Source organism: Puma concolor, chromosome C1 (genome assembly GCF_028749965.1).
Source record: "Puma concolor isolate L17-30 chromosome C1, mPumCon1.1.hap2, whole genome shotgun sequence".
NCBI lineage: Eukaryota > Metazoa > Chordata > Mammalia > Carnivora > Felidae > Puma > Puma concolor.
Genome location: NC_141674.1, coordinates 159,916,054 through 159,939,856, shown reverse-complemented (window position 1 = coordinate 159,939,856; position 23,803 = coordinate 159,916,054). Strand labels below are relative to the sequence as shown.

Below are 23,803 nucleotides of genomic sequence, written 5' to 3'. Positions count from 1 at the left end.
GCATTTGTGACAATAAGGATGGACCTTGAGGGCATTATACTAAGTAAAAAAGTCCTACAGAGAAAAGACAGATACCATGTTTTCACTCTTATGTGGATCCTGAGAAACTTAACAGAAGACCATGGGGGAGGGGAAGGGAAAAAAAAAAGGTTAGAGAGGGAGGGTTTCAAAACGAAGACTCTTAAAAACTGAGAACAAACTGAGGGTTGATGGGGGGTGGGAGGGAGGGGGTGGGTGGGTGATGGGTATTCAGAAGGGCACCTGTTGGGATGAGCACTGGGTGTTGTATGAAAACCAATTTGACAATAAATTTCATATTTATTTATAAATAAATAAAAACAAATCAAAATAAAATAAAATAAAATAAAATAAAATAAAATTGAAAAGTGTAAACAAAAAATGAACTCATAGATACAAAGAACAGATAGGTGGTTGTCAGAGACAGTGGTGAGCAAAATGTCAGATATGGTGAGTGAGCAAAATGGGTAACAAGTGGTCAAAAGGTACCAACTTTCAGTTATAAAATAAGTCATGGGTATATAATGTACAGCACAGTGACTACAGTTAATAATACTGTATTGTGGGGGCGCCTGGGTGGCGCAGTCGGTTAAGCGTCCGACTTCAGCCAGGTCACGATCTCACGGTCTGTGAGTTCGAGCCCCGCGTCGGGCTCTGGGCTGATGGCTCGGAGCCTGGAGCCTGTTTCCGATTCTGTGTCTCCCTCTCTCTCTGCCCCTCCCCTGTTCATGCTCTGTCTCTCTCTGTCCCAAAAATAAATAAACGTTGAAAAAAAAAATTAAAAAAAAAAAATAATACTGTATTGTGTATTTGAAAGTTAACAAAGAGAATAAATCACAAAAGTTCCCATCACAAGAAAAAAAGTTTGTAATTATGTGCAATGACAGATGTTAACTAGACTTACTATGGTGATCATTTCACAATATATACAAATATCAAATCATGTTGTAATTAGTTTCATTACATCTGAAATTAATATAATGTTGTATATCAATCATATCTCAATTTAAGAAAAAAGAAATAGGGAAAGAAAACCTGAGTTTTAAAAAAGGGAGTGGGGTTAAGACCTGAGTCAGGATGAGTCAAATTCCAGAATTAATTACTGAAAAGATTAATAAATATGACATTAAAAAAAAACTTTGGATGGCAAAAAAAAATCATAAAGTAAAACTAAATTGACAATCTACTGAAACATATTTGCAAATTATAATACAAAGGGCTAATATTCAAAATCCATAAACATGTTTTTAAAATGAAGAGGAAAACAATCAACAACTCAATTGTTAGAAACAGGCAACAGATAAGAGTTCACACACACAAAAAAATGCAAATGGGCACGAATGTAAGACAGAGGTCTTCAAGTTTACTTTATCACATAGTTTTTCCTTTGGAAAAATACAAGTTTTATAAAATTAAAATCAATAAATCAAAGGGGAAAAGGCAATTTTTAAACACTGAGGAAAAAAGAACTGAAACAAATGAGTCTCACTATAAATCAAGTTGATGGCATAACAACACAAGAAAAAAAGTTACTTCAAATGACTTTAAAAACAGTATTTTGCCTGTACATCCCTGGTGGTATAGATTCTAGGACAAAAGAACATATAGTAAGTAGTGATTTTTTTTTTTAAATAATTATCATTATAGTATAGGTTATGCAAGTAGTAATAAAGTTAATACCATTATGAACCTAGATTTTCAGAATAAGAGAAAAAAGATGCAAATAACAAAAAAGTTAAGAAATAAAATATACCCTCAATCTTGCATTTGAATTACAAATACCAGTAAGAACTCAGAATCTTTTTCTAAAAAAAAAAAAAAAAAGACTCCCTAACTCTGTCCACTGGAATGGCCTATGAGCCTGTAAGATTTTGTGATAACATAATAGTCATATATACCCCTTAACCACCCAGATTGTGATCTCTAAATACCATTTCCCATTAAAAGGAACTACATAGAGGATTGGCTGATTCCAGGTACAGAGTGTAAAATATACAAAATAAGCCTAGGTTATTGTGCCAGAAAACAAGGATATTATCAAAGACTACTTGGATCATGTTGAAGTCCAACAGCCATCCTAAAGGGATTCTCAACAACCTAAAAGGGAGCAATATATATCTCTTCAAATTGGGTGTTTTTGCTTTCTTTGGATAAATACCTAGAAGCAGAATTGCTGAATCATATTTTTAATTTTGAGGAACCTCCATAGTGGCTGCACCAATTTACATTCCCACTAACAACGTATGAGGGTTTCCTTTTTTCCACCTTCTCACCAACACTAGGGAAAAGATATATGCACCTCTATGTTCAGTGCAGCATTATTTATAATAGCCAGGATATGGAAGCAACCTAAGCATCCATCAATAGATGAATGGATAAAGAAGATGTGATATATACATACAATGTATTATTACTCAGCCATAAAAAAAGAATGAAATCATGACATTTGTGACAACATGGATGAACCTAGAGGGTATTACACTAAGTGAAATTAAGTCAGAAGGACAAATAATCTATGATCTCACTCATATGTGGAATCTAAAAAACAAAACAGACAAAACAAAAGAGAAACAGATTCAGATACAGGAAACAAACTAATGGTTACCAGAATGGGGAGGAGTTGGGGATGGGCGAAATAGGTGAAGGGGATTAACAGATACAAACTTCCAGTTATAAAATAAGTCATGGGGATGTAATAATGTACAGCATAGGGACTAGAGTCAATAACACTGTAGTAACTCTAACTCTGTATGGTGACAGATGGTAACTAGACTTACCATGGAGATCACTTTGTAATGTGCAAAAATACTAAATTTCTATGATGTACACATAAAACTAATAGGATACGGTATGCCAATCATACTTTAATAAAAATAAGATAAAATAAAATAAAATAAAATAAAATAAAATAAAATAAAATAAAATAAAAATTAAAGAAGAATGAAAAGAAGAATGGCTGAAATGGAGTGAACACATCAAACATATAAAAATTATGAGATTACCAAATAAATAGCCACCACTTACTGGTCACCACTGGAAGTTGCTAGGGCATCAACTCGTATCTTTGAAAATGTATAAACTGGGAAAAATCATGCATTCATCCTGCCAAACTATATTTCAGGGTAACCAAATAGCTGATATGATATGGAAAAGTTTCCCTTTATTAAAAAAACATTCCTAGCTAATAAATCAGAATTGAAGTTTTTTTGTTTTGTTTTTTAAAATCACTATTTTGAAGCACCTAATAAAATACCAGATTTAGGCAAGAATCATCAGGGGTTACAAAAATCACTGGGTAGAAAGCTGATGGAAAACTTTACAATAAATAAAGGGATCAGACTAAGGTTATCTGAATCAAAAATCAATTCTCACATAAAAAGACAGGCAATCAGCCTTTGTGTACCTCCATTCAAACTTTTTAACTGCATACAAATCAACAGGATTCTTTATAGGATTTTCTCATTTGGTGTGAATTTTTATGCAATTTTTACAGAGTGTATAATGATAAACCATTGTTTATTTTTAATATATTTCTATGTTTAATAAGGAAAATTTACATATTCATAGAGAATTTTAATCCTATTTTAATACTTAACTATTTTTCAAAAACAGTTTTAATTGACTTTAATCTTTTGATAATACTTACTGTGAATTCATCTCTTCTACTAATTGTGTAAGCTTTCTCCAGGGATTATACTCAGAATCAATGCTATAAAGCCGCATGTGCAAGGCTAATACATGGAACAGTTGATCTAAATAAATTGAAGAAAAAGTAATTAGAAAGTTCACACAATTCTTTCAGAACAAACGTCAAACAAAACTTCTAGCTAATTTGTGTGGAAATATTTCCCATCCTTATAATGATAATTCACCAACTTTAAGTACCGACTATTTTATACTCTCTTTTAAGGTAAACTCTGACATATATCTCTCTAAATAGTATCTTTTGGAATATGGACTATCCTTATGTTCAATCTTAATACAGGAATGGTTTGTTTTCCTCATCTCCTATCACAGACCTACTTTTTCTTGGCTTATGCTTCAGACTTGACAACTTGTACTTCTTACTCTTGTGGTCGCCTCCTTAGTGTTATCTTTGATACCCTACCCTGAGTCCTACTCCACCCACATAAATCACTGTTAGGTGAAATTCTGTTCACTTAGTATCTTTCCCCAAATCCTCGTTAGACTGAATTGTGACTTCATCATCTTTTGATTCAATATGAAGAAAAAAACTGAAATAATAATATTATTTAGCAGAACTAATCCAGCTGTTTTTATTTCTTCTATCTAAACCGTAACAATAATCCATAATTCTTAGCTTTCAACAAACTTTGGTTTAAAAATTTTAAATTATGCAGAAGAAAATCCGAAATTTTGTTTTCATATAAGGCCCTTTTTTTGGTGGTAAAAATGACAAGGAATGGGTTAGAGTATTCTGCCATAAATATTCAAAAACATGTAAATCAAAAGTCATTTTTTAGAAAATCAGATAATACTTTTTGACATATAACTGAATCTAATTCTTAAAACCAGACAGGATGAAAAGCCAAATAACACAAGCATATTGTTGCCACTTTAAATTAAAACAATCAAAACTGAACAAGATTTTGTTTCTCTGAGTAACTGACTTAGAAACCAACTAGATTTTAGATTCATTTAAGATCCATCAATATAATTCTTATGGGGGGGGGGCTGTGCAGTAGTAATAGGAATAATAGTAGTAGTTGTCTTGGGAAGCTTTTGTAAGACATAGGAGAGCTGTAAGATGAAAGTAAATGTTCCACTCTGTAGGGCATAAAGAGGAAATGGGAGGTGGGGAACTGAATCTTAACACTCTATACATACCTTTAAGTTTCAATCTGACCTCTCTATAACGATCAGAAGAATATAAATACCTTAACCTGCTTCACTCCTGTCTATAGGTCAATGTATAGTATAAATCCTCTCTTAAAATTTCTTCATCCTATTAATAGCCAACATTAGCTGAGTATTTATTACATGCCAAGCACTCAATTACTTTCACAAAAATTCTACCAGGTAGGTAATATTGTTACCCCCAGTTTTGAGACCGGTTAAGTTGCCCAAATCTCCAATTTTTCCAGTAACTTTATTCCACTAATAGCATTGACAACAGGGATGTTTTTAGCAGAGAAATAAAATGGTGAAGATATATTGGTCATTTTATTTCACTACAATTACACATAAGACATTGTTTTTTACCAAGTACATAATTTATAATCTAAAAAGGGTCTAAAACCTAAAAGTGTTTTTTTAAGAAAACACCTAAATTCCTGTAGCAGAAAAATACTAACTCAAATTGCAAAGTGGTGGGTTTTACAATCTTTTTATGTAAGTGCTAACTGAATCAAAGGGCTCTTTTTAAAATTTCCTTTCAAGATCAAAGTCAATTATCTTAAAGTTTATCTGATTTAATCAAAAGCATAAGCGTTACAATTTTACTAAGTTATTTTACATTGAAACCATGGCTGGCACAGCAATAATGTTGCAATCCAGGTATTTTCCCAACCTCTACCATTAATTAAAGAAATACAAATGTTGAAGGAAACATTTCCATTTTCTTCTATTCCCTCATTTCTACCAATGAGGAAATTGGCCCAGAGAAAGGAAGAACCCTGCCAGATCACCCTAATACTGGAAAAGCTAAGAATTCAAGATTTGCTACTTCTTTGTTATTTCTAACACAGTTCTCCTTGGGGGTTTACAATTAAAAGAAAAATACAAATTCCTTTTCTAACACATACACACCCCTTTTCATTCCTATGAAAAACTGATATCGTAACCCTGAGGAATCTTCTAAAGCTATTAATACAATATATAATAATAGTCTTTGGTACTGATTTTAACTAGAGCTGAAGAATATCTAACGAGGTACATCTACCTTTGAAAAACAATGCTAGAAACTGCAGATAACTTCAGTAGCAAACAGAAAACTGGTCAAATAACAATCAATACCTTTCACTATTCATTGTGTGTTTTCAAAATTTAGTCTGAGGGCTATCAGTAAGAATAAACTCATTTATCAGCAAAATGGGCTCTTACACTAAAACACAAATGACAGTAGCAAACTTAGGATAAAGAGAAATTATGATCATAATCAAAAAGTTAAAAACTGAAAATAATGGGAAAATTTTTCTTAAAGTTAAAATAAGTAATCTCTAGACCCCATATGGGGCTCAAACACACAACCCCAAGATCAAGAGTCACATCTTCTTCTGACTGACCCAGCCAGGCACCCCAGTGGGAAAACATTTTAAATACCAACTATTTGTATGATACTTTAAAAGCTGAAAAATAATTTTATCAAGAAATCATATTATTAAAATCTTGAATAACAATAGCAAAAAGAATAGATAATGTCTTTTTTTGGAATGACATGTTTTAAAGTTATAAAGTTAGACCTACACTTATAAGAGTTTTGGAAATGAGAAACATCATTAAATTTATTTAGATGTGTGCTATCATTTCAACATATGCATAGGAGGCACCACTGTCTAATAGGAGCCAGGAAGTCCTAGATTTTAATCCAAACTCTGTACTGATCATATGTCCTTGGACAAAAGACTTAGTTTTATTATGTGTAAAATGGGAATAATACCACCTTTCTGGCCTGGTATACAGCAATAAAAATAAATAATAGTATATATCTGTAGTGTAGATAGCTGTGCTTATATACATGTATATACATACATAGTTTTCAAGAATAAATTATAAATAATAAGTTTAATATTTATAAACTTGAGAATATTACAACTAAAATTAGAAATCATAATATTACAAACATCAGGTCTCCACATAAAACTACCACTCCACAAAAAATATTTATTTGGGTACTACTTTTGGTAATACTCATCTCTGGTTCTCCCCCAGTTCCTTCTCAGTTACTTTTACGTGTTCTTCCTCTGTTAAACCTAAAAGACAGCCTTCTCCATAAGAAAAGAAAAAGAAGCCCTTCTTAGTTTCCTTTCCCTCTCATTCTGCACATACTACTTCATCAAATTCAACTTCCATGTCTACTTATAAGTTTACAATACACAAATTTCTCTAGCATTTCAATGTTCAACAGCACCACAAAATCAATATATCCAAAAATGAACTGATTATATAGGTCAATGTTCGTCTGGGCTGCAATGTTCAGTTCCTCTCATAATCCCTATTTGGGGGAATGACATCACTGCCCCTGCAAACATAAACAAAATAAATAAAAAATAAATAAAAATAAATAAATAAAACACCAAAAACTTGGGGAGTCAAATCCCATGTCCTTGCCCTCCATAGCCAACTGGTTACCAATCCTATTGGTTCTGCCTCCTATGATCCATCCTCTTCTGCTTCACTCCACCGCTATATCATTTCACAAATGGATTACTCAACAGAGTGCTCATTCAGGTTCATTTTGTTTCATTCTCTCCTGATCCCTGTAAACAATAAGTCTATCATATTATCTCATAACTGGTTGGTGAACCACTGAAGGAATAGGTATCGAAAGCCTTTCATGAGCTAAGCCCTATCTTTTATTTAACCTTCTCTCCTCCCTTTCCTTTCCAAGTATTCCCCAATGTGTCATATTGTCTTATTCCGTCTCTGCAAGCTCTTCTCTTAGTCTAGAATAGTACCTTTTTGGGCTCCAGGCAAATCGATTTCTCTTTCAAGAGCAAGTTCAAGGGCTCCTCTGTAAAATGTTCTCTAATACCACAACTGAGACAAATGTAATCATCCCCTGCTTTATACATTCTCTATACCTTGAGTTAACTCCATTTTCTCTTCTTATATGGTCCTGTAATTATTTTTCACGTTTTTCTCTATTAATGGTGAGAGCGCTTGGAAAAAGACAACTGTGTCCTTTCTTCTCTGTACTTTTTAGGCTAGCACAGTGCTTGTCACATAATAGGATTTTGTTTAAGTATGCTGAATATTGTGTGAATAAATCAACAATCATACAAAAAAACATAGTATGATATAAGCATAAAATTCATGAAGGATTTTTACTCTCCTTTCCTGTTGTAATGACACACTGGCTCAGTAACCAAGAAGTATGCCAATTAATCAGTCCTAATTTTATTGCCCCAAAGAGACTGACCTTTCAACTCTAACTACTAGCACAATGCTTAACCTACTTGCTCCCACCATCTTCTTCCCTATGTTGGTTACTCTGACAACTCACCTGGGAGAAAAAATTCTATTTTCTCCAATACCTAACCAAATTCTTTGTAATCGTGACAAGTCTAAAGTATTATAATGTGCTTAATCACAATACAGACATATCCTCACCAAAGCAGAAAACACCCTGAAAGACTGGTTTGTCCTTAACACACACACACACACACACACACACACACACACACACACACACACACACACAAACCCTATGATTTAATTATAAGAGCTCTCAGCTGGAACAAAAAGGTAAGCTTTAACAATCCCTTCTATCTTTATCAATATTAAAGTAATCTAAAACTGGTAGATTATTTCTTAGTGGAGTTCATGTCATTAAACAAATATGTACTGAAGAGTTGTCCTAAAGACTTTTATAAATTGGTTCCATTTTAAATTGTACCACTGTTAAAATTTACCTAAGGTAAACTTATCTGGGTCTACATTTTGGATCATTCAAGATTTTAGTAGTATCAGTGTAGCTATCACTGATGAAATAATTGTCAATGAAAAAAAATCTCAATTAGTCAAATGACTCTCTGGAAAAAAATCCCAATTTCTCTGTAACTGACCAATCAAAGTGAAGAAATGATTCTGACCAATTTATCCAAGGTGAATGTAATAGGTGTGGGTAAATTCCTCTCATAGTTGAATCAGCTAATCCTGGTTCCTCTACACACCCCTGAGAAATTAGCCATAGAAAGATGGGAGATGGCTCCTCAAATGAAGTCTGGGTACAACTCTAAGAAGAAGGGAAGATTCGCAGCTCTGATTCCCAAGAAACAGGAGATTCATGCCATGGGTGACAGGAGCTGACTCATCTTTCCCCATCCCACTCCCCACCACTCCAGGCAAGGCAGGGCAGGGAATAGAGTGGCAGTCATGGTAGGAATTTTAGAGGGTTAAGAAAAAAGGTAATAATAATAATAACTTTTTATATATAGACTTCAGTTTTATACATAAACTCTATTTTAGTGTATATGTATATATACATAGCATGTATATATATACTTTCAGTTTTATCTATTACCATCTGATCCTTAAATTAACTGTGACAGATATGTTAGCACAGCTATCATCATCTCCATTTCCACAATAAGGTAAAAAATTAGGTGACTTTCCTAGAGTACAAAAGATAACAAACAGGACTAGAATCCGGATCTTCTAACTCGAATCCAGTGCTCCTTCCAGCACTATATCCTATGAAGGCACATGGAAATTTGGGGGTAAAGTAGCAGAGCTTTGCTTACTTAGGGGAGGTTTTATTCCACCATATGAGTCTGGAAAAATGCAGAGGAAAAAAGCTGTCTTTAGTACCCGCCTGCTTTCCATGCTGTGTGTTCCTCTACTGCCTCCTGGAGTTCCTATGTCTCCACTCCAGGGCACACTACACCATCATTCTTTGGCCGGTCACCTCAAGTATCACAACATTAGTATTAATTTCATCAAACTGTTTTCCTTCTACTTTTAAGGTTTAGATGACTAGCAGCTTCCCCCTTCACATTTACATCATTGCTTGGAACAATATGGGGAGAGGCACCAATGTGGCCTGACTACACTGCCACAAAGCACAGAACCTTCAGAAAGACCTAAAGAATAAAGCCACTCCTCTTAGCTCTGATTCTCAAGCCCCACTCTTATCCCTCTAATCCAGGTCTCCCCAGACCAACAATGTATTTTGTTCCCAACAGATAAACTATATCAACCTTTGGGAATAAATCCTATTCTGATCTTCTCATCTCCAGGTCAACAGAACATCTGTTAAGTCCTTTAAAAAAATTAAAGGACTTATATATTGAGTTCTTACAACAATCTTCTGGTTGGGTACTATGAACAAAAAGGATTCATGAGGTAAAACAGCTTGTTCCCAAATCATCTGCCTATTTTATTCATAAAGAATAGAATCAGGAGGCAATTTTCACATTTCTATATTAATTTGTACATTTTGACTGTTATGATTTGGTAGCCAAATTTTCCTCTTGTTATGGAATAACAGAAAGAATAGAACAAGAGTTGTGATTCAATCTATTTGTAGAATTCATAATTTTTAAGTCTAAGAATAGACCTTAATAAGCTATAGATATCAGAATTTTACCACTGTTAAAGAATGAGGTCAGACTACTTAGGAGGAATTTTGTAATCTTAACCAACAATATCTTTGTGTAGTCTTACTGTAAGATGAAATTAACATTAAATCATTCTTCCTAATTCATTCTTTGAGCAATTAGAATTATTTCAAGTTGCCTGCACACATTTAAGCTGGATTGCTTTCTATGAATAACAAACACAGGGGCAGTTATTCACCATATGCATCATTTCTTGATGAGATCATATATCAAAATTAAGTTAGACTCCCCAGTGAAAATGTCAAAGCAAGGGTTTGCCATAATTTCACCTAACTACAGTTTAATTTTTAATATAAACTGTGGCTTCTTAAATGACAGTAATATAAAGTCTCAGACCCAAAGATATGGAAAGATGTTGTTTACCTAAAGATAAATATTTTTAAAAACTATCCCAAATATTAATAATTTACCAACTGACACCTCCTCCCTTTACTCCTAGCCCAGCCAGTAGTTTCAACAATTTCTACCTAAGAAATACACTAAGATTATCATGGCAAAAAAGTGTTGAAATCCTGTGAACCTCACTGGACTCTGAGCTCTGTATGTACTTTTGAATCACTTGAATGAAGAAATTAACCAATTTTAATAAAACATTATTCTTAATTAAAAGTTATGCCTTCAATTTTTGCATCTGCTTTGTCCTACATCTGCTGCTAATGAAACTGGTGGCACTTATCAGCATATATACCAATTTGCAACAAAAATCCTAAATTCACTCATCTTTTACAGTCTTGTTCAAATGCCACGTCTACCAAAAGCTTCACTGATTTATCATCTAGATATGATCCCAAACCTCCAAATTTCCTAGAACTTTATCCATGTCCCTCTTTAGAACTGAACACTTTCTGGGGCGCCTGGGTGGCTCAGTCGGTTAAGCATCCGACTTCGGCTCAGGTCATGATCTCGCGGTCCGTGAGTTCGAGCCCTGTGTCGGGCTCCGTGCTGACAGCTCAGAGCCTGGAGCCTGTTTCAGATTCTGTGTCTCCCTCTTTCTCTCTGACACTCTCCCATTCATGCTCTGTCTCTCTCTGTCTCAAAAATAAATAGACGTTAAAAAAATTTTTTAAAAATAAAAATTAAAATAAAAAAATAGAATTGAACACTTTCTATCTTATAATTAATTATCTAGACAGTCTTATCTGCTGAATACAAGGTCCTCAATGCCTGACCTTCCACTTGATAAACAGGAGGTCCAGAACTCTGATCCAGAAATCAGGAGCAGAGCTGTATGTGGGAGCTGATGCAGATACCAGGAGTAAGAAGGAACCAGCCAGCAAACTGGTGAAAAATAAAAAGAAAACCAGCTGGTATTCAAAGAAGAAGGAATCAGGACTTGAGCAAATATCTGAAGCAGCAGCCCCAAACAAAAACAGGAATCACAGTGAAAGGTTAACAAAGGAAAACAGGAGACAAAATAATACGAGTGTTAGCAGGTAGAGCCTGGAAAGATTCCAAGGCAACAGTATTCAGTAAGATGTCCTTAACTAAGCCCATGAGTAAAAGTTCTTAAAGGTTCTGTACCTTTTGGTACAATTAAGGGCAAGGGATATGTCTTACATAACTGAATTTAGAGTCAGAAGAGGTGGGTTCAAGTGCAAGCTCTGATATTTTCCAGTTGTATGACTTGGCAAGGCAATCACTTTGAACTTCAGTTTCCTTTTCTATGAAAAAAGATAACACCTATTTCACATGGTCATTCTAAAGACTAAATAATTATGTGAAAGTACTTCATAAACTTTAAAACTACGAATGTGAGGTATTATTAAAACACCATAGTACTCTGCTTTGTTAATTAATTTTGCTCATTTTTTACTTCGGAAAATTTCCCAGATACATATGTAGGAATGAACTTTTATTATGATTGGGTACTGGCCATTTTACCTCAATGCTTAAAAATGTTGAATATGTAAGCGTTGAATGGCATTGTTCCACTACAATTTTATTTCTCGACATAAATTTAGCCAGTAATATTTTATACTTTTGTTGTTATGGAAAGAACAATCTTTTCCCCCCTCAACTCCTGTGTGTGTGTGTGTGTGTGTGTGTGTGTGTGTGTGTGTGTCCGTTCATAATTATCTATCAGGCATTTTACAAGCTATTCCAGATGAAATATATTAACTCTTTTCTTGACTAATCTTCAATTTTATCAGGAAGTTGTAATGGAACACCATTCCAAAGTGTAAGTTCCATACCATTTGCTTAATTAGTGAAGCATTTTGTTACTCTTTCCCCAAAATATTACGGGATCAGAAAGACACTTTAAAAATGTGATATTTAGGGGCGCCTGGGTGGCGCAGTCGGTTAAGCGTCCGACTTCAGCCAGGTCACCATCTCGCGGTCCGTGAGTTCGAGCCCCGCGTCGGGCTCTGGGCTGATGGCTCGGAGCCTGGAGCCTGTTTCCGATTCTGTGTCTCCCTCTCTATCTGCCCCTCCCCCGTTCATGCTCTGTCTCTCTCTGTCCCAAAAATAAATAAAAAACGTTGAAAAAAAATTTTAAAAAAAATAAAAATGTGATATTTAAAAAGTTAACAGAGAATAATAAATGGAAATAAGAAAATACTGACTTAAAAGGAGTCTCTAGAGAAAAGACGGAATTTTTGTTTAATAATACTATTAACATTCTACTGGAAAATGAAAAAATGAAATATTTGATCTAAGGTCCTAAGACACACCATCATCTTAAGTTTGAGTTTGAGTTAAGCTTGTGTAAATAACATTTGCAAAACAGTGGGATTTTATACAACATAAAATATATTCTACATTAGGATAAATAATGCATAAGCAACTGAACAATAATAAATCATATGGCAAGTAAAAATAAAAACCATCATGTTGTACAACCTTAGTATATACAATTGTATACAATATAATTTGTCAATCATACTTCAAGAAAGCTGGGGGAATGAAGGACTAACATAAATCAGAAGAAGAAAAAGAAAAACCAAAAATAGTATTGATTTTTTATTTAGGATGTTCATGACCTTTTCTTTATTGGCACATTATAATCTCTTATTCATTAAAGGGGAAAATAAAAAGAAAGTGGAGGTAACTATCAATTTAATAATTTAAACTAAAATTAAGGATGATAACTGAAGTGGATGCTGCTAGAATTTTACTACTAGTTTTAAGATTCTGAATAAATTCATTATTTACAAGTCTCTGGATAAATTTAAGTACCTCAGAGGGGAAAAAATGAAGTAGAGCTTTTGAACATAAAACTGAAATTCCTTTACTAAATACTTTCTAATATGACAGTTTCTGGAACACTATTGATGCCAAACATCATTTAAGAATAAATTAATAAGAAAAAATAATCTGAATAAGTGAACTTATAGTTTTTGCTAATTCAAACAGTCCAGAAACTAAAACTCTTATGTATCAACAACTTCTCCTTTAAAACATAATACTAAATCACCTGGTACAGTAGGGTTTAAATACATACAAAAGTCAATAAATACTATTTAGTAACAAATAACTTCCAAAATCTTACATTCTAGGAATCAAGTGATAACCCAAAACACCAAAATCTAATACAACTAGTAAGAATTTTAAAAGTAACTCAGTTGAAATTTCACATAAATTTGTACCTTTATGTTAAAATTTTCAAGATGTTTTTGATCAGTCCTTTGAAATCATACCAAAATCACATATATGTATATTTTTTACAATAGCATGCATATATTTTTGAAACCTATGTGTTGATAATTTTTAATAAACTACTAATATTTTTTAGCATTTAAGAAAACACATTCATTTTTCAAAGAATACATTATATATTTTAAACAATTTTTATTTCCTGTGCTGATGACATTAGGTAACATTTTAACTCCAGTGATTGGGAAAGAATAATTGGCTGTACATGACATTCAGTAACATTACTCCTATTATTCACATTAATTCTCTGACTAAATAGTGATAGCATCAAAACCATACTCATGAAAAATGTACTTTAAGTATGAAATGACACTTCTCTCAAATTTACCCTTACAAAAAGTAATGAAAAATCATGCTCATTTCATAACATAAAGTATATTCATAAATAAAAGCAAGCATCCACAATTTTATATAGTGTAATGTCCACATCAAAATAGAGTGCAAATGCCTTCATTAACAGCAGCACTGTGTATGACAGAAATCTGTAGGCAACACAAATTAACTTGTAAAAAAATTTTCTTAAATCCAGACAATGTAAAACTTCTTTAAAAGAATTTGTTTGAAGACAATTTTTTACAGCTGAGACACTGTTTTATTTTTGAGCCCCTGTAAATCTGATCTATTGGTATGGCATTTATTTACTAAGTATTCATAGTATAGGAAGAGATAAATATTCATATGATTCTTTAAAGTACAAGATAAACCATTTAAAGCATATAATCACCATTAAAACTGATTATATGCAACATAAAAAGAATGTGAAAATACATCAAAAGACCACTTTGCCTGCAGAGGCTTTTCAGAAATGACATAATTAAAAATGTTTTTAAAATAAAAATGTTTTTAAATTTAGCACTGTTTACTACTTACTTAAACAAGACCTTTTGCCAGCTGTGCTTGCACCACCTGAACACAAATTGCCTCCCCGATGAATTAATTCAAGTTCCAAATTGGTTCTGTAAGGAAAGCATTAAAATAGAACTCAATTAGGCTGAAGCAATACTTTCTAATTTGTTTTAATGATATGTCTGAATCAACCTAAATAATGAAGTTCTTCAACTTTATTATTTGCCAAAGAATAGTTTATGTAATATCCATAATAATATTTTATCTGATATTTATAAATAAAAAGGGATCTGTAGTTCTGGACCCTGGCTACCTGAATGCCACAACAAGATAGATCTGAGTAGCAAATGAAAATTGAAAGAAAGAAAGAAAGAGAGAGAGAGAGAGAGAGAGAGAGAGAGAGAGAAAGAAAGAAAGAAAGAAAGGGTGAGTTTATCTATATTTATATGTTCATATTTATAATCTGCAAAACTGCACACATCACGATGTAATTGCGGCAAAATCCCAAATGTTGGCAAGTACTAAAAACTAGGCCTTAAGGAAAACAACAGCAACACATTTCATAAACCTGCACATGAATGTGATGAAGGAGTTTGTACCCAACTGTCAGCCACTGAATAGGTGGTTACTGTCATATAAAACACAAGGGCATACCAACTTTTCTATCGGAGAAACGGTTATCACTCACTGGAGCTTAGATAGTATCTAGAATTCAATATTAAAATCACTAACATCAGCTATGAACAACACATATAATTAACAACAGTCTCTTCTATGGACTTCTAAAATCACAGTTTTATAAAGTGCATTGTATAACTACTGACACTGCTAAACATTGATAATGTTCATATAGATCTGCAATTATTATATATTTAGCAATTATTAGCTTACAGAATAATAGTTAAACGTGACATTTCAAAAATCAAATTGTTTACTCAAAAACAAGAAAATAAAATAGCCAGTGAATTTTGCCAGAATAATAAATGAAAATCTGAGTGATAAAATGTGTGTATTTTTACTTCAACAGTATTAATAAACTTAAACACACCTTTATTTGTCACAACTAAAATTGAATAAATTTATATCCAAGATATGCATTTGACACTAATAGTGAGATATCCCCATCTCAAAAAAAAAAAAAAAAAAAAGGTAAAATTTCAAGCTTACTCTGTAAATGAATTCAAGGAAGAATATTATCCTATTTTACTTAAAACAAAACAGTTTGAACTGGTTTGGGTTGTATTTTAAAGACAGAATGTTGTGAAACATTATTTTCATATATGTACATATAAATGCAAACTGTTAAATTCATATTCCTAAGTCTGTACATTTGCCACCCATTTCTAAAGGAATGCTTTAATCCTCTCTACTGGGGTGGGGGAAAAGCAATTTAACATTGATAATGTTCCTGCTCAGAGCTCCATCTGGTTGCTGCTGATAAGGGCATCTGTGTGACAAGGGAATTTTCCACCCTTCAGGCGATTTGCATTGCTCACTGAACTTCTAAAAACCTACCAGCAAGGAAGCAGGGACAAGGATTTCATATTAGTGGACAGAAAGCGAGCGGAGACCAGCATGTGTTCCTTCATCAAGGGAATATAAATGAGATCAATATATTTTGTTTTCACAAATCTTCTGTTGCCTAATCTGTAGAAAAAAATTAATGGCTATATTCTCTTATAAAAACTAAGATTTCCTAGATTGTACTTTTAAAAGAGCTAACCAGAAACATGATCAATTCTTACAAACGAATGTCAGAACCAGAATGTCAACTTTTATTTCAGCACAGTTTGCAAAAATATTCATTAAAATATAAGTAAAAGAACAGAATTCAATCATCAAATAAAATACTTTAAAGGATGACAAACATGTTACCAGGAAGTTGATTTTAAAGACTACTTGAAAGAAAACTACTAAATGTAATTAATCATTTCGGATTATGGTTGGAAAATCTCCTGAACAACATTCCTCTGACATTAAAAAAAAAAAAAAAAAAAAAAGCCACACACACACACACACACACACACACACACACACACACACACACACACAAAGCTTCACCTACCCAAAACATTAGTATCATGTAATAATCTAGGACTTTAAAAATCAATATGTAAGAGACCCTAACCCTCAGCTTTTCCTTATTTCATTTACATCAAAACTGGTCCTTTAATTTAACACTTGCTAGAGAAAAGAACATACAAACATGTCATGTGCCCCATGTTTGATTTTCCCTCACTGTTGAAAATCCCAACACGATATTCTATTTCTGCCCTCCTGAATGGATGACATAAAGATTGTTCTCAGAGAAAAGCAGATTCTACTTTCTATATTTCTAACACACATCCATTAGTTTGGAAAGAAAAAAATGAATTAAAATATCTCTGTATCTGAAACAATAATGAGAAAGATTGCTTCAAGCCTACCTTGGTGTCTACCTACATATACCACATAAAAACTCCAACTATGCTCCAGCTTCTTTTTGCATGACCAAGGTCTGCTTTCCAAACTTCCATCCTCCTCCACCCTCCTTTGGCACTAATTTCAATTTTTAAAGCAATAAAGCATTTGAAAAACAAATGTGCACACACATGCACATTTGTACACATGCACACACAGAGACACTCAAACACACACTGGTATAGTGTGGGTTCAAGGCCTGAGCCTACCCCTTACTGGTTGAACAAGTGACTCAATTTCTCAGAGAAAAAAATACCTTCATCCATACCATAGCTTATATTATACAAGACTCAGCTCAAGCTCTACCTCCTTCAGGAGTCAGGGAGAACTAATTCCTTTTTCTTGGGACAGGAAAGAAGCATTTCCATATACTTTATATTTCAATTTGTTCATCTTCCCTTCTCAAGTTCTACAGCACTTTTTCAATATGATATTTTTTAAACAAACTGTATTGTTTTATACAGACTGATATATATTCATTCTGTCTCTCCAACCACATTGTAAATTCCTGGAGAGCAGGGATCATTTCAGATAAAGCTTCTACATCCCTGATGGTACACAGCAAAATGCTCAAAAACACCTTAGGAACTGGCAACCTCTTTGTTTTGGTATATAACCAACGATAAGAGTCTCTTATCCCTGTAGTTTATTCTCTTTCTTTTGCTGACCCTTCCTTCTATTTCCTTAAATCCACCAGTGAAACAGAAAAAAAAGGGGGGGGGGTGGTTATTATCAAATAAATTTTGGTTTTAAAATGGATAATATGGTATTTTAGCAAGCATTCGTTTTATTTTGAACATAATTCGTTGATAAAGTTTAAAATCATGCAACTAATGTGTAAAGCAAGGTGCACTCACTCTATGGAGCAGTTTGCCCACTGTGACTTAAAGATGTCTCTCCATCTACATCTCAGCTACTCATGTTTCATCTTTCCATTTCCATGTTTCTTGCTATATATATACAAGCTAAATACTACTCACCAATACTTCTAGGCTATGTGTAACTTGAGTCCAAAATCCTTGGAAAAATCTATTACTAAAATTAGTGTCATTTATTGTTTCAATAAAGAAATAATGAATTGGTATTTAAGTGAAGAAAGCTTTCTTCCCCAAATTAACTTTCCATAATCCATCTGAATGACTGACATTTGCAACAGACCCTTTTTTGGAAATACAATAAAACTTGAATATAGTAATTCTGATTAATTTTAATGTAACAGAAGGATATTATTCCAACAATTTCTTCTCTACTGCCCTCAAAAAAATCCTCCAAGGCTGCTTTACCATGCAAATAAAATGAAAAACAAAGAAATAATGTATTGCCTTACAAAAAAAAAAAATCTCTAAAACAATTAAAATCCACAGTTTTATAGGCTACTTTACCACTGGATGTATTTTGTTCCTAAACATCAAAAAATTTAAGTTCCCTAAAGAGCAAACTAAATTACTCATTCAGTGGGAAGAAATTCAGCTCTGGGAAACAGGGTTGCAGTCCATTTAAATTACTAACATCAAATACAAATAAATGTGCACATTCTAATGAATTATACATTTAAGAATCACAATATTTAATTTAAAAGTTAAGTAATTCAAATAAGTTTATTTCTAAATACTTAAACATTTAAACATGTTAAATATTGCTAAACATTTTAATGCCTACCTTTTAGGCATGAAAATAATCATAATCTTTAATCATATGTATTTATGAAATAAGGTTATATGCTAGGCATAAGTTATTTATAAAGACCTGGTTTCATACTTTGAAAAAATTACATTAAGACAAAACTTACAATATACTTTTTTCCTTCAATTTGTGTTTTTGTTAATTTTTTTAATTAATTTGGTTTCTGTTTGTTTTCTTTTTAATGACTAAGCAAAACTTAGAAAAGGCATGTAATCTCACTGTGAGAACTTTACAATGGCCTGGACAATTTTAACCAAATTGGGTTTCCCTTAAAAGAAAACCCAAAATATGCTGGGTATCCTATAAAGTCTCCTATTAAAATGACAAGCTTTATAAGTTATTTTATATTTAAGAAAATAGGAATTTATATATTCAAGAAATAAGAATCTAAAATTTCCACTAAACTAAATTTAAATCAAGTTATTTGATTTATCATACTGTAGAAAAATTCCACGGACAGATCATTCCTATTCAACCAGAATTTTCTTACAAGGTCAATCCTAAGAAAATGAAAGGCATAAATAAGCAACATAAACATAGTATTTACACACAAATGTATATATACATACACACACATACATAACATATATATATACATACACACATATATACACACACACATACACATAGCATAACTGGGTGGGTCTATATTCATCTCAGTCTTCTACACCATTACTACTACAATATTGTATGTAAGGTTTTTAAAACCTTGAAACCTTAGCAAAATTAAATCATATTCAATTTAGTTTTCACATAAATCGTATTTTATTGCAAGTATGCAGTTGGTAACTGTCCAAACACAAAATGTTGAATTAACTGTTATATGTTCTCCCGAAGTATTCTCGATAAATGACAACAATAGTCTAGGAATGTGCAGACTAGAAAATTACTTCCCAAGCCATTAGATCCTTTTACATCAATTTATGTCCAGCATCTGCATTCTTAAATGAAAGACTAATGTCTCCTTATCTTGAGCTCTAACCTGCTTGCAATTTCCTTAAGTCTGGTTCCTTTTTTCCTAGGTTCTAAAGACTACATATTGTTCATTTACCCATACTACCCTCTGCTCCAGGAACAGGGCAGACAGAATGGCCCTGATGAACCACATGCATATATGACCTATAAAATGTGAACACAGGGGAGGAAAAAGGAGGACAGTAATTGAAAGAACGATAGACCTTGACTCAGATCTGAATTCTAGTCCTACATGCCACTAATTTTGCTGCATGACATTCAAGTTACGTTATCTCTCTAAATGTTACCTAATATAACACTACTTGGGATGAAATACAAAGTATGCTTCTAAGGATATCCAGGGGTCTACAACATCAGTTCTGGCAGAATGTGTTTACAAGTTCCTAACTGTGCCTGCTTCGTTTCTATTTACTTCTTTTATGGTTCTCCATTTTCATTCAATTAAGTTTTCTAAAATTCCTATTTGGAATTATTTCTTAGGTACTGAACACCTACTCAGCCAATTAGACTAATCCTACCTAATTTGAAAGATGAGAAGTATTTACCTCTATTTTCTTGAGCCCCCTGCTAGCTACTAATAGAGGCTTAGAGCATGCCTGATCTCTTGCTTTGGCTCCTTTATCTGATTTTCTAAACCACCTACAGTCTTCTAGGATATTACTAGATCTTTTACTAGCTGAAAACAAAGAAAATAAGTTCTTCTTACTTATGAATTAAAAACAAATTAAAAGTGTTTAATATATTACCATGTTTTTGTTTACAGTATTATCACTTCTTGATAGGACTTGAACAGTGATTTCTTAACAACACCCTTCATATATAATACTCACATGCTTTGAGGTAGACTGTCCCAAAATGTTAACAATATACTTTTTCCCACATGTCCTATAATATATAAGAACATTTCACCCAATATTTCATTAAAATAAAAACTCTTCAGAAAACGAAGGAAACCTGCATTTTTATGATCCTTTGAGGAATTTCTAAAACTAGCCATAATTTTAACCAACATAAAAAATACGTATCCTTTCTTCAAATAAATATGAATGGCAGTAAACAAACAAAAAAACCAACTACCAATAATAGGTAAATATTGAAGTACATAACATGTATACCTACCTAGCAACAGAATACATAAAGAGAAAATCATTGTCTGGTGAGCCTGGCGTCTTGCTATAGTCTCTATATTTTTTCTGAGTGGTATTTTTGATATCTTTCATAACAGATTCCATTTCTTTACTTAAGTTGGTTTCTGACTGCAAAAAAAGGAAACATATATAAAGTTTATTCATATTCACTTTCTCTAATATAGTCTACACTACAAGGTTTATCATATGAATACACTAGGAAATTAAGTTAAAAAGTTAAAACAAATGTACATTAACTTTCTACCATAAATATATTTACTGTACAAAGATAAAATAGATTAAGAAATATTTTCTCTTATCTTATCCTAATTCTATATTGTGATTGGTTAACCTATAATCTAACCATGAACTAACCACACAAACCTATATGCTAAACAAATGAGTAGATGTCATTAAAATAATATTTTGGAACAGTTTTCATGTTTATAAACAACCTGATTTTCATTTCAGATCATTTCTCAAACACTAATATTGATGTCCCTTGCTTTAAGCATATTTTAAACACATAAAAATTTGGATTTACAAAAGAAGAAAACTACAGACTCTAAAATTATAGTCTTCAACTGAGAAAAGAAACTGCGAAGAGATGAATCTTTCAGAGTAGCTTTTAACTATAAATTTCTGTCCCAAAAGTCAAATATTAATAGTTTTCATACATTTACTGCTTAAACTAGGCACAGCTATGACTTCTTTCAGGGACCACATCATAAACCTGTATTAAAGGGGAAATATTTAAGTATTTAAATCAAATTAAAAAATCCTGGAGCGCCTGGGTGGCTCAGTCAGTTGAGCATCCGGCTTCGGCTCAGGTCATGATCTCACCGTTTGTGAGTTCGAGCCCTGTGTCCGGCTCTGTCCTGACAGCTCAGAGCCTGGAACCTGCTTCAGATTCTGTGTCTCCCTCTCTCTCTGCCCCTCTCCTGCTCACGCTCTGTCTCTGTCTCTCAATAATAAATAAATGTTTAAAAAAATAATTTAAGGGGCGCCTGGGTGGCGCAGTCAGTTAAGCGTCCGACTTCAGCCAGGTCACGATCTCGCGGTCCGTGAGTTCGAGCCCCGCGTGGGGCTCTGGGCTGATGGCTCAGAGCCTGGAGCCTGTTTCCAATTGTGTGTCTCCCTCTCTCTCTGCCCCTCCCCCGTTCATGCTCTGTCTCTCTCTATCCCAAAAATAAATAAACGTTGAAAAAAAAAAAATTAAAAAAAAAAAAAAATAATAATTTAAGAAATAAAATTTAAAAATCCTACTGAATGGGATAAAAGATGGGTTCACTTACACCAAATCCCACAGTAAAACAGACTGACTTGTGAATGGTTCAATCAAGTGTATGATATTTTATCTAACACACACACAATGTATGCAAATCTATAACTATACACATAAAAAGTGTGTATGTGTACACATATCATCTTAATCCTAATATACCTAACAGACATATTTTAAAGTGGTTAGACTATGCTTCACATTACAAGATACATATATATGTAATTTATTTGTTTGTTTGGTTTAAGATTTCAACATCTTAAAAGAGTCTAACCATATCTAAGCTTATAGAATTTCATGATCTGGAACATGTATATTAAAACTATAACAATTTAGATGAAGGAAAAAGTATAGTCTTTGGTAAGAATTTGTTCCATTATTCTCATTTTTGTTTGTAGCAACCACAAACAGAAGAGAAAAACATCTAAAAGCAATTTCTATTAAATGTTTAAAGGTCCAGAGCAATTCAGAAAGGGAATGAAAATGAAAGGAAGGAAAATGAGAGCTGAAAGCATAGCTGAGGTTACCAGGGTATTTCTGCCTTACACTGATGCTTACTGGGAAAGCTCCCGGCCGTCCCTGCAGCTCCTCCACTTCCTTTATGAGGTCTTGAATGCTTCTGTTACTAGGACGTTGCCAAAGGTTACTTTCCACATTACTTCCAGGATAACAAGGAAGAACACTGTTAGCAAATTGCCTGCAGAGAGGACACGTGAATTCTCCTTTGTCCACTGAGAAGCCCTGAAGAACCTGGTCATTCTAAAAGATGAAATAAACATACAGATTTATAATGCACACCTCTACAGAAAACAAAATTTACATCATTACATTTTATGGTAAAGAAATGAACCATACAAAAAAAAAAAAAAAAAAAAAAAAGACATCCCTAGGGGTACCCAGGTGGCTCACTCAGTTAAGCATCCAACTTCAGTTCAGGCCACGATCTCACATTTGGCAGGTTTGAGCCCCGCATCAAGCTCTCTGTTGTCAGCATGGATCCCACCCCGGATCCTCTGTCCCTCCCTCTCTGCTCCTCCCCTGCTTGTGCGTGCACGTCCTCTTTCTCTCTTGATGAAGAATTGACAACTTTTGAGAATTAAGCCTTAAAAACGTGATGTGTCTTTAACTGCCAAACACAACTGACTGGACTTCATGCAGTGGATTTGTTTAGGATTAATGGATGGGGAAAGATTCAGTTATAGTATTCAGAACATAAGTGTAAGAGGAGGGGAATTAATTTATCACCCTTTTCTTCAGATGTTTCTGATAGAAAGAGGAGGAAAGAGAATTTTTTAAAGAGACACATAAGTGTATATGCCTAGGAAAATTCTTGTTCACAAGAGACTGCTATACATGCTAACTAACCAGAAAACTTAAGGCAGGAATCCAGACGGTTACATTTGTTCCTTTCTTTTGCATGACACCACCACACATCTATTTTGCTCTTTAGGCCACTG

General features: G+C 33.3%; 1 protein-coding gene across 8 annotated transcripts in view; it reads right to left on the bottom strand.

Moving 5' to 3' along the window:
- Positions 1–23,803, bottom strand: part of UBR3 (ubiquitin protein ligase E3 component n-recognin 3) — a 239,416-nt gene that overhangs the window by 51,965 nt on the left and 163,648 nt on the right. For 4 of the 8 annotated variants that reach the window (XM_086718860.1, XM_086718862.1, XM_086718864.1 and 1 more), the window contains 4 exons: positions 22,893–23,105; positions 21,057–21,193; positions 14,844–14,929; positions 3,665–3,770 (listed from right to left, as the gene is read on the bottom strand). In XM_086718860.1, coding sequence (XP_086574986.1) covers positions 3,665–3,770; positions 14,844–14,929; positions 21,057–21,193; positions 22,893–23,105 — 542 coding nt within the window. Of the gene's footprint in view, positions 1–3,659; positions 3,771–11,876; positions 11,981–14,843; positions 14,930–21,056; positions 21,194–22,892; positions 23,106–23,803 lie in introns of those variants that run through there. The other 4 variants (XM_086718861.1, XM_086718863.1, XR_015255298.1 and 1 more) reach the window with 3 other exon arrangements.